This window comes from Equus przewalskii, chromosome 13, assembly GCF_037783145.1.
Source record: "Equus przewalskii isolate Varuska chromosome 13, EquPr2, whole genome shotgun sequence".
Lineage (NCBI taxonomy): Eukaryota > Metazoa > Chordata > Mammalia > Perissodactyla > Equidae > Equus > Equus przewalskii.
In genome coordinates this window covers 56,104,582-56,119,841 of record NC_091843.1, presented here as the reverse complement: position 1 = coordinate 56,119,841, position 15,260 = coordinate 56,104,582, and the positions used below count along the sequence as shown (strand labels likewise).

The 15,260-nt window shown below is 38.7% G+C and overlaps 1 protein-coding gene across 1 annotated transcript; it reads right to left on the bottom strand.

The window, feature by feature from the left end:
- Positions 1 to 4,374: 4,374 nt before the first annotated feature.
- On the bottom strand, positions 4,375 to 14,944 carry TMED7 (transmembrane p24 trafficking protein 7). Its single transcript, XM_008513893.2, has 3 exons — positions 14,304 to 14,944; positions 9,390 to 9,635; positions 4,375 to 7,355 (listed from the first exon to the last, which is right to left on the bottom strand). The coding sequence occupies exons 1-3, from the start codon at positions 14,493 to 14,495 to the stop codon at positions 7,119 to 7,121; spliced, it is 675 nt and encodes a 224-aa protein (XP_008512115.2). The 5' UTR covers positions 14,496 to 14,944; the 3' UTR covers positions 4,375 to 7,118.
- Positions 14,945 to 15,260: the final 316 nt, after the last annotated feature.

Sequence of the window (15,260 nt, the reverse complement as noted above, 5' to 3'; positions counted from 1 at the left end):
TCATCTGGAGGGGCATAGAAAATCTAAAGCCTAACTTTCAGACTGCTAATGACCTCAGGCACTTGGCAGAAGGAAACAAAAACCTCTTCAGGAAGATATAATCATCCAGATCTTAAATAATTTCTGTATTTTTTTTCAGGTTTTTCAAGTAAACAAAGATAATGAGGTACAAGGATAACCAAAATGACATTAACTAGAAACAACAGGAACTACAGACAGCAGAAACAGCATCATAGCAGGCTGTAGATATTGGAATTATCAGTCACAAAGGATAATCCATGGAAATAAAATTTTTACTTAAAAATTCAGCAAGGAACTGGATACCATAAAAGTAACAGAGCAGATAAAAAAAAGAAACTAACATAAAAATAGAATTTAAAAATATAAAAACAGAGTCCTGCCCAGTGGCACAGCAGTTAAGTTTGCACATTCTGCTCCGGGTGGGCCAGGGTTCGCCGGTTCGAATCCCAGGCGTGTACATATGCACCACCTGTCAAGCCATGCTGTGGCAGTTGTCCCACATATAAAGTAGAAGAAGATGAGCACGTATATTAGCTCAGGGCCAGTCTTCCTCAGCAAAAAGAGGAGGATTGGCAGTGGATGTTAGCTCAGGGCTAATATTCCTCAAAAAAAATAAATAAAAACAGAAATTATGAACTCAGTGAATGCATCTCATGGCAAATTAAAAACAGCTGAAGAGCTGGCCCGGTGGCGCAGCAGTTAAGTTTGCATGTTCTGCTTCTCAGTGGCCTGGGTTCTGCCAGTTTGGATCCTGGGTGCGGATGTGGCGCCGCTTGGCATGCCATGCTGAGGTAGGCGTCCCACATGTAAAGTAGAGGAAGACGGGCATGGATGTTAGCTTGGGGGCAGTCTTCCTCAGCAAAAAGAGGAGGATTGGCAGCTATTAGCTCAGGGCTAGTCTTCCTCAAAAAAAAAATAAATAAATAATAAAAAATAAAAACAGCTGAAAAGTAAATTCGTGATTTACAAGATATAAAAGAAGAAACTATCTAGGATGATGCAGAAAAAATAAATACAAAACATACAGAAGAAAAATGAACAGATATAGGAAATACACCAAGAAGGTCTAACATATGGTTATTTGGAGCCTGAGAAGGTAAGGAGAGAGAATATTGGGCAGAGGCAATATTAAAAGAGGTTCGAGCTGAGAATTTCCAGAACTGATATATCAATCCACAGATCCAAGATGCCAAATAAAACCCAAGTGGGAAAATACAATAAAATCCTCACTTATACACAGCATAATGAAACTGCAGAAAATCAAATACAAAATCTTGAAAGCAGTCAGAGGAAAAGACTGATTAATTTCAACGGAGCGGAAGACTGATGGCTGATTTCTTCATAGCAACAAAATGGAAGCCAGAAGACAATGGGAAGATTTCTTCAAGATAATCACCCAAAGAGGATTCTATGCCCAGCAGAAATCTCCTTTAAGGGGCCGGCCCGGTGGCGCAGCGGTTACGTTTGGGACGCCTACCACAGCATGGCTTGCCAAGCGGTGCCATGTCCGCACCTGAGATCCGAACCGGCCAACCCTGGGCCACCAAAGTGGAACATGCGCACTTAACCACTGAACCACCAGGCCAGCCCCGTGGAAAATGCACTATTATACAGAGGAAACTGTTCACAGATTAAATGTAATTCCAATCAAGGTCCTGACAGATTTATTTTTTTTGTTGAAACTTGTGCTAATTCTAAACTTTATACAAAAATGCAAAGGACAGATGATAGCCACACTCTTGAAGAACAAGGTATAAAGATTTGTTTTTATCAAATAGCAAAAACTTAAAAAGCTTTAGTAATTAAGACAGTATGTCACTGGTGTATGGACAAACTGATCAATAGAATAGAACAGAGAGCCCAGAAACAGACTCATGTAAATATGGGCATTTAATAGATTACAGAATTGGCATGGCAAATCAATAAAGATGAGTTTTCAAGAAATTTTAAAAAAGAATGTGGTTACCTACCTCATCCCAAACGCAAAATTCAAGTAGAAGACAAAATTATAAATATTTTAGAACATAGTACAGGAGAAGATATTCATGACCTCAGGATAGAGAAGTATTTCTTAAACAAGACATAAAAAACCAACAATACAGGAAAAGACTGACATATTTCACTAGGAGCAGAAGGATAAACACAAACTGAGAAGATATTTGAAATAGAACCAAAGGATTAGTTTCCTGAATATATAAAGCAATCCTGTTAACCAAAATATGTCAAACAATCCAATTTTTTTGCGTGTGAGGAAGATTGGCCTTGAGCTAACATCTGTTGCCAATCTTCCTCTTTGTGCTTGAGGAAGGTTGTTGCTGAGCTAAGATTTGTGCCAATCTTCCTCTATTTTATGTGGGATGCAGCCATAGCATGGCTTGACGAGCAGTGCTAGGTCTGTGCCTGGGATCTGAACCTGTGAGCCCCAGGCCGAGTACACGAACTTAACCACTACGCCACTGGGCTGGCCCCAAACAATCCAATTTTTAAAAATAGGCAAGTGATTTGAACAGGGACTTCACAAAAAAGGAAATCCAAATGGTAAATAAACCTGTGAGAAAAAAATACTTAACCATATGGAAATGCAAATTAAGCAAGTGAGGTATAAGACCACCTTCTTTAAAAATATATACATATATTTATAAAAATAACTGAAATTTATCAAAATGGATAATGGGATTATATGTAGATTTTATTCTTCAAATCATTATTTCTCAAATTCTTGTGTTGCCTTTTCTTTTTAAGGTAACACTAATCACTAGTAATTATCAGCACTAAAAACAGATTGTATACCAGATCAGTGTAAAACTTCTAGTATATCTTGATTTCAGTAGGCAATGTGATCATTCCTAACCGTGTCTTCTGGATAAAATGGAGAAATGCAGACTAAAACCTAGCACATTTGGTGGTTTAGGGATAACATCCTTGCACTTTCCTCCAGAACCTGGAAACAACTGAGATGGAGAAGTTATGAGATCAAACCTCACCTTTATTATTAACAGAGTTAAAGATCATGTTTTTCCATCTGTAGCAATGGGGCTGGCTAATAGTCCATATGCCTGAATTACAGATTAATCCACTCAATTGCTGGCCTAGCTAGACAACCTCGGCCTCCCGTGGCGAGAGAAAGTTAAATTCCTTGGGGAATAAGTCTTCATCTAGATATTCTCTTTTTATCTCCAGCACCCTTATGTCTGAAGACTCTTCAAGTCCATTCTGCTTCATTACTTATGTAACATTACTTGCTCATTTGGCTATTGTCTCCCCAAACTAAATTATGTTCCTGGAGATCAAACTATATTATCCATTTCTGAAACTTCTAGCAGACTATTATGTACATGATAAACACTTTCATGTTTGTGTTACATATTAAGAGCTATATGAGTAGAGGCCACACTAAGAACTTTATAAAGTAAACATCAAGAGATCAGAACTGGACCAATGATAAAAATATAGCTACTATTTATTAAGCGCTTGTATATGATATGCACTGATCCTAAGTGTGTTATAAACACCTCATTACATTCTCATTATAGTAGATATGACCTTAGTAATAGATGAACAGAAATATACAAAGTTAATAAAATCATTTGTGTGAGGTCACACAACCATGATTTGAGCTTGGCTTTGACGCCAAAGCCAAAGCACCGCACTGCTACTGAGCCATACCGAAATCCAGATAGTTAAGCTTTCAGAGATCTATTCAAATTGGTGTTTGTAAGGCAATACTGCAGTGGTTGAGGAAGAGGGCTCTGGAGCCAGACTGCCACAGTTCATATTCAGACTCTGCAAGTTACTAACTGATACAGACAGGCTTCTTAACCTCTCTATGCCTGTTTCCTTATCTATAACATGGGAATAATATCCTTAGTTCACAGGAATATTGCAAAGATGAAATGTATCAATACAAGTAAAATACTTAGCACAGCACCTGGCACAGGGTAAGCATTCAATACATGTTAACCTATGTTTACTGTTAATTCTCTGCTACTTTCATAGATTTGTGCCCAGGAACCAGAGTATTCCCTGACTATACTATGGAGGGAAAGAAAGAAATTGAGGGAAATCTGTATTATACAACCTAAGGTTAACTTACTCAAAAACTAAGAGCTTTTTAGGGAACTGAAAGCTTAACTGTCTTTCACCCAAAGTTTCAGTAAGAAATGCAAAAAGGTTAAAAATGAGGCAGTTTAGAGGTGGTATTTCTCTTCTTTAACTTTCCTTCTTGGCCAGTCCCTAGTTTCTCTGAAACACCAAATAAATAATCACTCTCTCGCTACAATACCGTGAGCCACGCTACAAGTTCATAAGGAGCTTTAAAAAGATTCAAATCCTGACAGAAACAAGTGAAGTCAGTTTGTTGAAAGATTTTTTTATTCTAGAAGAACTGATGGTGCAATCCTGCAGAACCAATATGTTTAACTTAGAGAAATCTTTTTCTTTTCAAAAGTAAATGAGAAACTCCTTTGAATTATTTATATATTACCTTAATTTTTGAAAACAGTAGTCATCAAATCTGCTTTGTCCTATTTAACTATAAATGTTACACATTTACAAACTGAAGCAAAAATGGATAGTACAGAGATTTAAACGAAATCTTTCAAAGAATAAAAACGCTTTTCAGTGCACTGTATTTTCAAAGTTGATTATCACCAACCCAGGATGAAAGTTGTGAACGACAAACCATTTGTTTCTTTAATAGAAAAAAGAATGTCTAGATTATTAGCAAAGTAATATCTTAAAATGTATCTTCACACAGTTGAAATTTTAGTATAAACTTGTATATCAACTCCCTTTCCATTATTTATTCTACTTTAAAAATATATTCAGCTAATGATGTTTAAATATGTATTCTGAGCCATACGTCCAAACATATTTGGGAAATTCAAACTGTTCCAACAAGTTATGAAAAGATTAAAGAGAAAAGATGAGCTACAAATTATATAGTAGGAGGAAGAAAAGTTCTTACTTAACATTTACATCTGGATAGGTATGTATTTTCTAATTTATACACACCCAGTTGAGTATACACAGCCATCAAACTTTAATCGGTTACATACAGACTAGACCAAGCCTGTACTATTTTCTACAACAGGTAAGAATGATGATTTCAAAAATTTTAATATATCTCAATAGTTTCATCAAGTTACTGTGGTAATAGTCTAATATCATGAAGTTTGGATAGGCATAGATTAGATAACTGCATTATCTATGCCGAACTCCAAACACTGATGATACCTGACTCTGCTTAATTATGGCAGAAGTATCTGAGCACAACTGAGCAGACAACCAGAAAAGGACATTTAACATGTCTGTGCTTATCAATCACATTAACATTAGTGTTTAAAATTTTCAAATCTAAATAGAGAAAGACACTTATAAAGCTGCAGGACAACTCCAAGAACCTAAACAGATAAAGCTGCAAAATCTTAAACTTCAGTTCTTTATCCACTGATAAATATTATTTAAAAGTAGCTATTTGGTCTTCAAAAATTTTAGAATTAAAGGGTTGAAAACATGGTCATCTCTTGCTACATTGTAGCATTTGAAATTAGGAAGCACAACAACTTGAATTCATTTTGATTTACATGCAGAAGTGTATATATGCATCTTAAGATAGCTTAGAATTAAGAGTTAGCTTCCAGTCAGTAGTGGTAAGTGACTAGCATTGCTATCCAATCAGTATTCGATGGTACCGCATAAAGTCTCCATAATACAACAGTCTTGTTCAGTACTCATCACTTTGGGTGGGGGAAGGAGGTACAGCAAAACGCAGTTGCAATTTTTTTTTAAGCAGCAAAAGAGCTTTAAACATCTATACAATTTTGCATCATATTGTATTCTGTTCTAGAATACTTGGAACAAAATCTTATGTCAATCAGCCCAATCCATACAAGTCATAAAATACAAACACAGTCTAAACCCTTTAGGTGCACAGAATATGCACTATTTAATACTCATTAAATGCAGTACAATCAATAAAGATTATCAAGTAAGAAACACACACACAGCATTCTAAATTTTTAAATCATTTTACGGCTGCTAACCAGAGATTGTACAAATTATAGGTGTGAGACAAAAAAAAGAAAGAAAAAAACAACCAAGGAAACTTACTTCTCAGTGCATCACACCCACAAGGATAAAATGTACGGCACTTTTACAATCATATTACAACTGTCAATTTAAGACTCAAAGACATTAAAGCCACATAAGGGCAAGAACCAGCCAATTAAAATGTTAAAATGAAACAGATCACCTTTTTTCTTTGTAAAAGCACTGAAAATGTAATGTGTGCAGATAACTCACTAAAAATCTTCTCATTTCATTTGCCCTCCACTATAGTGTCTTCAATTATTCTGTAATTATTTTATCTTTTTATAACAGTCTAATTTTTAAGACCTGTATAAACTCTATTATGTTATTGAAACATACTATTTTCTGTGTGGTAAGAATGTCTTTTTGAAAAAAATAACATCTGGTTATAAATCATAGAATAAACCAAGAAACAAAAATCTGACATTTTCCGAGCTAGTGAGAAATAAATTATACCATGATGTATCAACTTAAAATTATATCAATATTAACAAACATTTCTACGGTAGTTTTCCCCCCCCATATTAAACAGTGCAGAATAGGCTTGGGCTACTGTTAACCACATTTAGTTTTCTTAAAAACAAAACTTTATTTACTATAAACAATTAAAAGACAATTTTCTTCCTCCACAATACATGTAGACATTAAATTGAAGGTTTTTACAATATCCACTACCAATAAGAAAAGTACTTTTAAATGGCTAAAAGGAATCAAAATACCAAAGTTTAGTGTGCGAAGAGAAGATATAAACAACCAAGAAAAGAGCAGATCATTGGTGTTGAATATTTAACATGAATAGCCCAAAATAAGTTCCAAAGTTTTTCTACCTTTACAAATAAAAAAAGGTGTCCTTTCGACAGTTTGGGGATATGCATTGTACATCCCCCCCAACAAGTGTATGAGTAAGGTTTTAAAAATGTTGCCAATATTAAGTTCTTCGGTACCTAAAATTAATTGGAGGACAGCAATATTACAGTGGCAATGGTGCATCAATTCTCAAAACGTAGTTATGATCCGACACGAGTTGTGGTGGTTCTTTTATCTGAGAAAAAGCTTTTCAGAAGAAACACCTGCCCTATGCTAACCACCAGAAGAATAAGGGCTTCTCCTACTGACCAATAGGCCACTCTTGTATTTAGATCCTCTGCTCGGCTTCGGCCTTGAGCTTCTCTCAAACGGAAATGAGTCTGATAGTCGATGACAGACTTCAGAGCTTCATGAATTGAAACACAGGCAGATTCCATCTAAAGAGAAATATTTCCAGTTAGTACGTTTAATACTTTCTGTACAACACATCTGCATACTCATCTTTTCTTTCAACTTGATCTCACTTTCTCATTTGATTAACAATCTACTAAACTGGCACTCATTCACTCACTCATTTATGCCAGTGGTCCTGGCAATGCAAGTCATTCCCACAAGGACAACTGGTAAGGCTAGAGATCCCATGAAATAGCTATTTGTCTCAAAATGGAATGTCACAGCTGTGGCATCAGTAAGGTGGTAGATGAAACATTAAGCTAACCGTAGCAGAAATACTTATCAGTTAAGGTTGGTGGCTACAGAATTTCAAGCCAGGTTCCTCAAAGAGGAAGAATTAGGAAGAAGAGAATGGCACGTCAGTAAATTTGACCAATTAAAAGAATATAAATCAAAGTCCAAATATATACAAGAATAAGCCAGATATGGCATAAACATAGATTGAATTAGTCAAGGTTATTTTAAGTATTTTAAAAACAGCTGAATTGGGGCTGGCCCTGTGGCCTCATCGTTAAGCGCTCTGCTTCAGCAGCCCAGGTCTGGTTCCTGGGCACGGACCTACACCACTCCCACTCATCAGCGGCCCATGCTGTGGCAGTGACTCACACACAAAAACGAGGAAGACTGGCACAGATGTTTTAGCTAAGAGATAATCTTCCTCAAGCAAAAAGAGGAAGACTGGCAATAGATGTTAGCCCAGGGCCAATCTTCCTCCCTCACCAAAAAATAATGGTGATTTAGTAAAACTCTATCATTTATTCTATATTTACTAGTTGGTAATTTTTTCAATTTTGAAGTATGAACAGCTAGCTGCTTTAGAAGTATCCCTATTATATGAGAGACTTATTAGCTTTCTGAAAGTAGAAAAATCAAACTTAAAAAAAGATTAAAAATGTGATACAAATAAATGAAGTGGTACTAATTGCTTTATCACCACTCATTTTTTATATTTATCTACTTAGGTTTTTAGAGCAAGCTACCTTTTTATACAAAATTAAAATTCATGAATGTTAAGTTATAAACAATGGCCCCAAAGAAAAATCTTTTTACAAAGCAAAGTGCCATTCATACAGGATGCTAAAATAAAGAGGTCATTTCTAAAAACAAGAGCATTTGAATACATCTTGTTAACGCTTGCAATAGGTTTATGAATTAAGGCTCTGACACATTCTTTAAAACTGCCTGTATCATCACATGACTTTGGCCAAGAGACTAACTGGAATCGGTGAACAATGAAATACCAGTTTAAGGTTTGAACAAGTAGGGATAAATAATTCCTTTGGATACCTAATTGAGTATCTTTTAGATATAATCTAAGCTCATATGGTATTTGAACTAGAAATAAAATAGTCCTTCTCATCGCCTGAGCAGTATCTGCTCACTAACTTTAAATTTCTTCTGCTATCTTTCTTTCATTAAGCTCGTCTTCAAAATAAATGTCAATTTACCTTCCTTAACTATTTTTGTTAGATGACTTACCATTAATCTGTAATATTTTACCTTAAGCTACAGCAAGTTATTGTAATAGCAACTTCAGTAACACTAAACATTGGTATAAAACTACTTCGTGGTATATTTATATATTTATAAATGCACAATATAATATATATTTATAAATATAATATATTTATATTAATTAAGGCATCATTTTGCTTCCAGTTATACCAACCTCCATGGTAGCACGATGCCTCCATGAATTACAGAAAATGCTTCAGAATGCCGGAGCACTGTTTAGCATTCCTAAATTGCCTTTGCCACTGATGTTTCTACCTAAGTGATCCTATTTTAATACTTATTTTCTTTACACTTAAAAGTTCATAAAATCCTTTAACATTGGACTTCACTAAAAAGAAGGCTTAAAATCTCTGCAAAATGCCTTATATACTCTAAGAATTAAGATAGGTCTTAAAGACTGTTAAAATCTCAAAATTCCGCGTTCATTAGTGAGTTAATGCACATTAAATTATGTTTTCCCCCCTTTAAACATACTATCAATATATTACTGACTTTATATTTACCTGGGTAAGAGCACTGACTCGGTTCTCACTAGGAAACAAAGGTGGGTCTTCTCCAACTTGAAAATCAAAATACACGGTTTTATGTGTGAAAGTAGAAAATTCATTGCTGAAGCAAAATTTGTATGTCCCATTTTTGGAGGCTGTGAAGGTAAAACTATCATACTGTTTCTTCATCTCTTTGTATAACACATTACCATCAGGATCTTCTAATCGACAATCAACATCATAGTGACCACCAGTAATGACCTATAAACAGAAAAAAAAATTGAAGTGATCACTGCAACTAGCAAGTTTAAGAAATTAGCCAGGTTGCCTGTTAAAATGGCAATAAGGTTATAGGCAAAGGACTTTTACTATCACAGGCAACTTTACACTCTGATTTTCACCAGTGGATGGGAACTTGGGAGGCAGATTTCAGTTCAACTAAAGCTTTAGAGAAACTGGACAAATTTCCACGTGACAGGTAAGAGTAAACTAGCTTACTAGCCAGACAACTGTTCTAGTTAATGTAGATCTCTTATATCACTTAATTCTCCCAACAACCCTACAAGAGAGGGGTTTTTCCCTCCCATTTGACAAACAGAGAAACTGAGTTAAGATAAGCAACCCACCCAAGATTGCTCATCTAGTAAGAGGCAGAGGCAGAACTTGAACTCCAAAGTCATACTCTTGATCCTTAAGCTTACTGCCACGTAATTTTTCCTTCTCCAAATTTTCTCCCCCAGTTTCCTATTAGCATCATTCAAGCACACACATGGGTAGTGTAGTGAGGTAGTAAAGTAGGGCAGTCCTCAGCAGAACACCCAAAGCATACTTCAACCATAGAACTTAAACTCGTTTGACTGCCAAGTTACAAATAGGTTGTTTCTTAAGTTCTTTATAGGTCAGTTATATGGAATTTGATGCATATTTTGTTTTGAACTACATTACGAACTGAATAGACCTGTGGGCGTTCTAAGAGTATATCATCATTTACAAACTTGTTTCTAGGAAAAACATAAATGATTAAACTATATTGTTTACACACTTGTGATTAAAGCAAAAACAAAACAGAACAATACAAAAGCAACTAAATCTTTTGTTTATCTGGAAAGCTTGTATTTAAGGGCAAGCATATTGAAAAGAAAGCCAGGGGGTAGATGAAACACTTCTGAAGAGGATTTTGGAGCTATTTTCAAAGGCTTATGCTTAATCAGTTATAATTTGGGCCATCTGGGCTGTACAAAGATAGGAAGAAGAGATTTTTCTGAGGTAACTGGACAAGCATAATAAAAGAAAAAAGGGGAAATTATTAAAAAAGAGAAAGGCCTCCATATACGAGAAAGAATTGATGGGAAGAAAGAGGGAGAGGAGCCTGGAGAAGAAACATAGGGTGTATGTATCCACTTGAGAAAGAACTGATGAAGAAGAGACACTGGGTTTGAAGGTTCCCAACCAAGAGATTGGCTGGCACAAGTCTCTCTTTCCAAGCTTGAACCCTCTTGGTTAGCATAATATTGACATTCGAGATCTGAGAACAGACAGACCAAACTTTGGACTTCAAAGAAGGATTGGTTACTTATGTGACCTTTTGTCACTTAAGAGATATGATGAATAACTGAACTATGTTACAAGATCATTTTGATAATTAAATGAAATAAAATTATGCACTTAGGAAACTGTAAAAATATGTAAATATTAATATACAGATACAATGTTTTGATCTAAAAACAGTTTCTTATCATTTTGGCATTTACTCCTCCTCTTCCTCAACAACTTTTCCTCTAGGTGAAATAATGACTTCATTTTTATATACCCAATTACTCATTCTTGACTGTTGTACTTTGAATAATCAAATACATATACAAACTGAACAGGACCAGAACTGATCATCACACCACTTTTCTTCCAACAAACTTTAAGACAAGTAATCTTATTTCAGATAAAAGTACCCCTTTACAACCTGTCTGGTCACGTAAGATAGAAACTGGGAATCATCTCAAATTAAGTGTCCCTACCTGTCCAGTTAATCACAGAAATCTCTTGATGGTATTGCCTCTCTCAAATTCATCCCATCTCTTCCATTCTTAATCCACAATCCAAACAGGACTATTGCCACAACTTCCTAAAAGGTCTTCCCACAACCCAATTTCCTCCCTCTAATCCAGGGTTTCTCAATTTTGGTTAGATAATTTGGCTGGATAATTCTTTGTTGTAGGGGGCTGTGTTGCCCTGCGCATTATAGCACGTTTAGCAGCATCTTGGGTCTCTTATCCACTAAATGCCAGTAGAACCCTCCCTCCCCACATCTCCTGGGTGGGGGGCAACCTCCCTATCCTTCCTCATCCCCCATTCACTTAAAACCTTTTGATAATTCCCTGTGGCCTAGGGAAAAATCCAAACCAACTGTTAACAATGACATACCACTCCCCTGTACCTCCTCAACGTAACCTTAGCATCTCTTTTATACCCTTTCTCATTCTGTGTTCTAAAAATACCAGACTGCAAGAAATCCTCTGAACCAGTCTTTGCTTTACATCTACACTAACAGTAGCAAGTTAAACAGGTTTTCTTTGAATCACAGGACCCTAAATAACAATGCTTACAAATCTACAGTTTATTACAAGAAAAGAACACAATATAAAACATTACAGCCAAAAGCTGTCTCATAGGAAGAGGTCAGCAGAGGTCAGGGGTGGGCTCCTTTGTCCTCCCTCTGTGGGCAGGGGCAGCCATACACTCACTCTCAGATCAGGAACCACCCAAGTGTGCAAGGAACACTCTGGAACCAGTGAGCCCAAAACAAAGTCTTGGCTGGGTTTTTTTTTAATATTTTGCTGGTCACACAGCCATATTCCTGCTATGTAACCAGCCTCAATAGCAGAGCCTTTGGGGGGGAGGGTCTCACTGAGACCAGGTGCAACTCATCAATCTCACTGTTATCAATAAACAATGCTGACAAACTGGTCCAACTGCCCCTAAAGCTCTTGGACCCACAGTTACAAAGCAACACTACTACTTGTGTATTTCAGTGCCAGCTCAGGCTAATTTCAGGAATTAGGTCTCACAAACATACCTGCCTAGGATGTCCTTTTCCCTTCTGCCACCTTGTAGAGTAACTCCTATTTCTCCTTCTAGACTCAGGTCAACATCAGCCCTTCAGCTAAATTTCCCCTGATGATTCCTCCCCCTTTCTCAGCACTATACCTAGAGTGTACTTTCACTGTTGCATTTAACATTATATGACTGTATTTGTCTATGCAGACTGCCTGAGGTCAAAGTCAGTCTTATTTACCTTTGGGAGGTAGTATAACAAAGTAGTTAAGAATTTAACCTGGGACTGCCTACTGATTATGCTACTAGCTAAGTTTTGTGACCTTGAGTATTAACCTCAAAGCCTCAGTTTTTTCCATCAATAAAAAAGGAATAAGAACTATACTTATTTCACATCGAATTGTCCTGAGAATTAATACACCTGAAATGCTTCTCATACTGTCTGCCACATAACAGATGCTCATTTTTTAGCCCACTAAGAGTAGCAGTCGCAGTATTCTCAGCACCAAGCAGTGTCTGCACATAAAAGAATTCAAAAAACGTTTGTTAAATTCCAACAGAACTTTACATTACAATTCTTGTTTTCTTTTCTGTCCCCTGATCCTAATCCATGTAGTTAAGCAAGTCTAAGGGTCATCTTTAGCCTCCCCTCCCTCACTCCCTATAGCTAAATCCTCATCAAGTCCTGTTGATTTTACCCACTAAATTCTCTCCAATCCTTTCCCTCTTCTCCTTTTCCACTGCTCCCACCCTAGTCTAAGCCGAGACCACTACAATAGCCTCCTAGTCAGTCTTCTGTATCCATTCGGCAACATTCTGTCATACTTTCTCTACCTGTGCAATAATCAGACAGCTATCATGAATATCTGGACCGTGTCACTGCACTGCTTACAACTCTCTGATGGCTTCCCAGTTTCTTATGAAAAACTAAAATCTCTAACACGGCTGGCAAGGTACTACATGGTCTGGCCCCTGCTGACCTCCCTTCCTCCGGCACGGACCTTGCAAAAGCTATTCCCTCTTCCTCCTTACCAAAGTATTTGCAACTCATCCTGTACAACTCAACTTAAAATCATTTCCTACAGGAAGCCTTCATAGATACCGAAGACCAGACAATATATCTCCTACTTTCCGCTCTTAAAGCACAGTGTTGATGAATGAGCAGGTCCTAACTAAGAAGGGCAGGATGGGTGACAGCAGCGACCTATCTGTTTTGATCACGTCTGCATCACCAGCACCTAGCAATCAACAGCTGCTCAAATAAGTTAAATAAATCTACTAACAAAAATAGAAACAGAGTAAAGATGGTTCTAACCAACTTAAGAAACTACATTCTGTTAAATAAGGTTTCTTTTTTAGATAATCCCAAAGATGAGAAGGGGCTTCTCATTTATCACACCAGTTTTATATCTGTAACACCTTTGGTAAACGCTCATCCGGCCTCGAATGGAGCTGTTCCCATGACAGAGACAGCACTAATGTTAATGGAGAAACTGAAAAGTAATGGAGTTAAGATATTGGCAATACTTTGATTAAAGTGGAGGCGCGGGTCAGAGGGTAGGGGATGGACACTGGGCACTACAGAACAGGAATAACTTTTCAAAAGGAAAGTCTTTTAAGGAAGCAAGTTCAATAGGCCTTAAAATGAAGGACATTAGAGAAGGAAGGAAAAGTCACAGCTACAGGAAGCATTTCTGGAATTCCTGTATCTTAGTATCTGCTCTTTAATGTCTCACCCAAGATTTGGAAGAGGAAAGCCAAATGCCCTGCACCAGCTACCTAGAGGTGACTCCTGAATCAGCCAAATAGAGAAAAACGGACAGGAAGGGGGCACCCTGCAGGTGATAGCCCAGACCCCGAAACTTCCGGAGCCCGCAGTACCTGGAACTCGAGGGTGCACTTGGTGCCCTGCGTGATGTCCTCGTAGAAACACTGCTTGGCGTTGTCGGGCAGCTCGAAGGTGATCTCAGAGGCGCCGCCGGGCCCCGGCACCAGCAGCAGCAGCGCGAGCAGCCTGCAGCTCCAACGGCCCGCGGCGGCCAACCAGCGCCGCGCGGACCCCGGCCGCAGCATCTCGAGGCGACGGCGACGGCCTCACCGTAGCTGCGCGGAGACGCGGGGTCAGGTCTGAGAGGACGCACCGCCCGCGGCAGGCCTCAGCCCGGCCGCCCCGCAAAGACGCACAGCAGAGTCGCTCCGAGCCTCACAGAGATTCGGGATAGGAGGCGACCGCTGGGCGCGAGCGCGGGGTGCTGAGGGAACGGGGCCGGGGGCCGGGGGCCGGGGGCCGGGAGAGACTTGGGGAACAGAGAAAAACCGGCAGAGAACAGGCGGAAAAGGCCTGAGGTGGCCGGAAGTGGGGCGAGCGCTCGGGAGGAAGGGGAGGGGCCTCAGGCACCTGCTTCAGCGACCCGGATGTTCTTTCCCCGGGCTGCGGGCAGAGGCGTTGGAGCGCGTACGTGGAAGCTCGCGAGGCGTCCTCTTGGCCTCTGCCGCCGCCGGAGGGGCGGGGCCAGCGTACTGAGCGTGACGGGGCGGGGCCAAAAGAAGGGGTGCGGTTTGCGAGTGCGTCGTTGGGGCGTGCGGCGGTCCCAGCCAGAAGCCAGTGCTTCCCGGGCTTACGTCGATGCGTGCTCCCGTCGCTGGGGGAGCTCCCAGGAAGTTGTGAAGACCTCATTTTGTGCTAGGGGGCTAATCACCGGTGGTAGAGCGTTTTGCAGTTTGCTGAGAATTACATCATAAATAATAAAAAAGTATTTGGGGGGAGCAATTTAGCAAGGAGGGCGAATTCTGGGACCATCACACTGCAGGAGTTTTAATTCCTGCTCTGCTACTTAG

Excerpts from the sequence above, each read along its gene's own strand:
- TMED7 (XM_008513893.2), bottom strand. The coding sequence starts at position 14,495 with ATGCTGCGGCCGGGGTCCGCGCGGCGCTGGTTGGCCGCCGCGGGCCGT. Across the intron at positions 9,636-14,303 it reads AGTGCACCCTCGAGTTCCAG|GTCATTACTGGTGGTCACTA; the intron begins GTACTGCGGGCT and ends TTCTGTTTATAG. Across the intron at positions 7,356-9,389 it reads GAGTCAGTGCTCTTACCCAG|ATGGAATCTGCCTGTGTTTC; the intron begins GTAAATATAAAG and ends ATTTCTCTTTAG.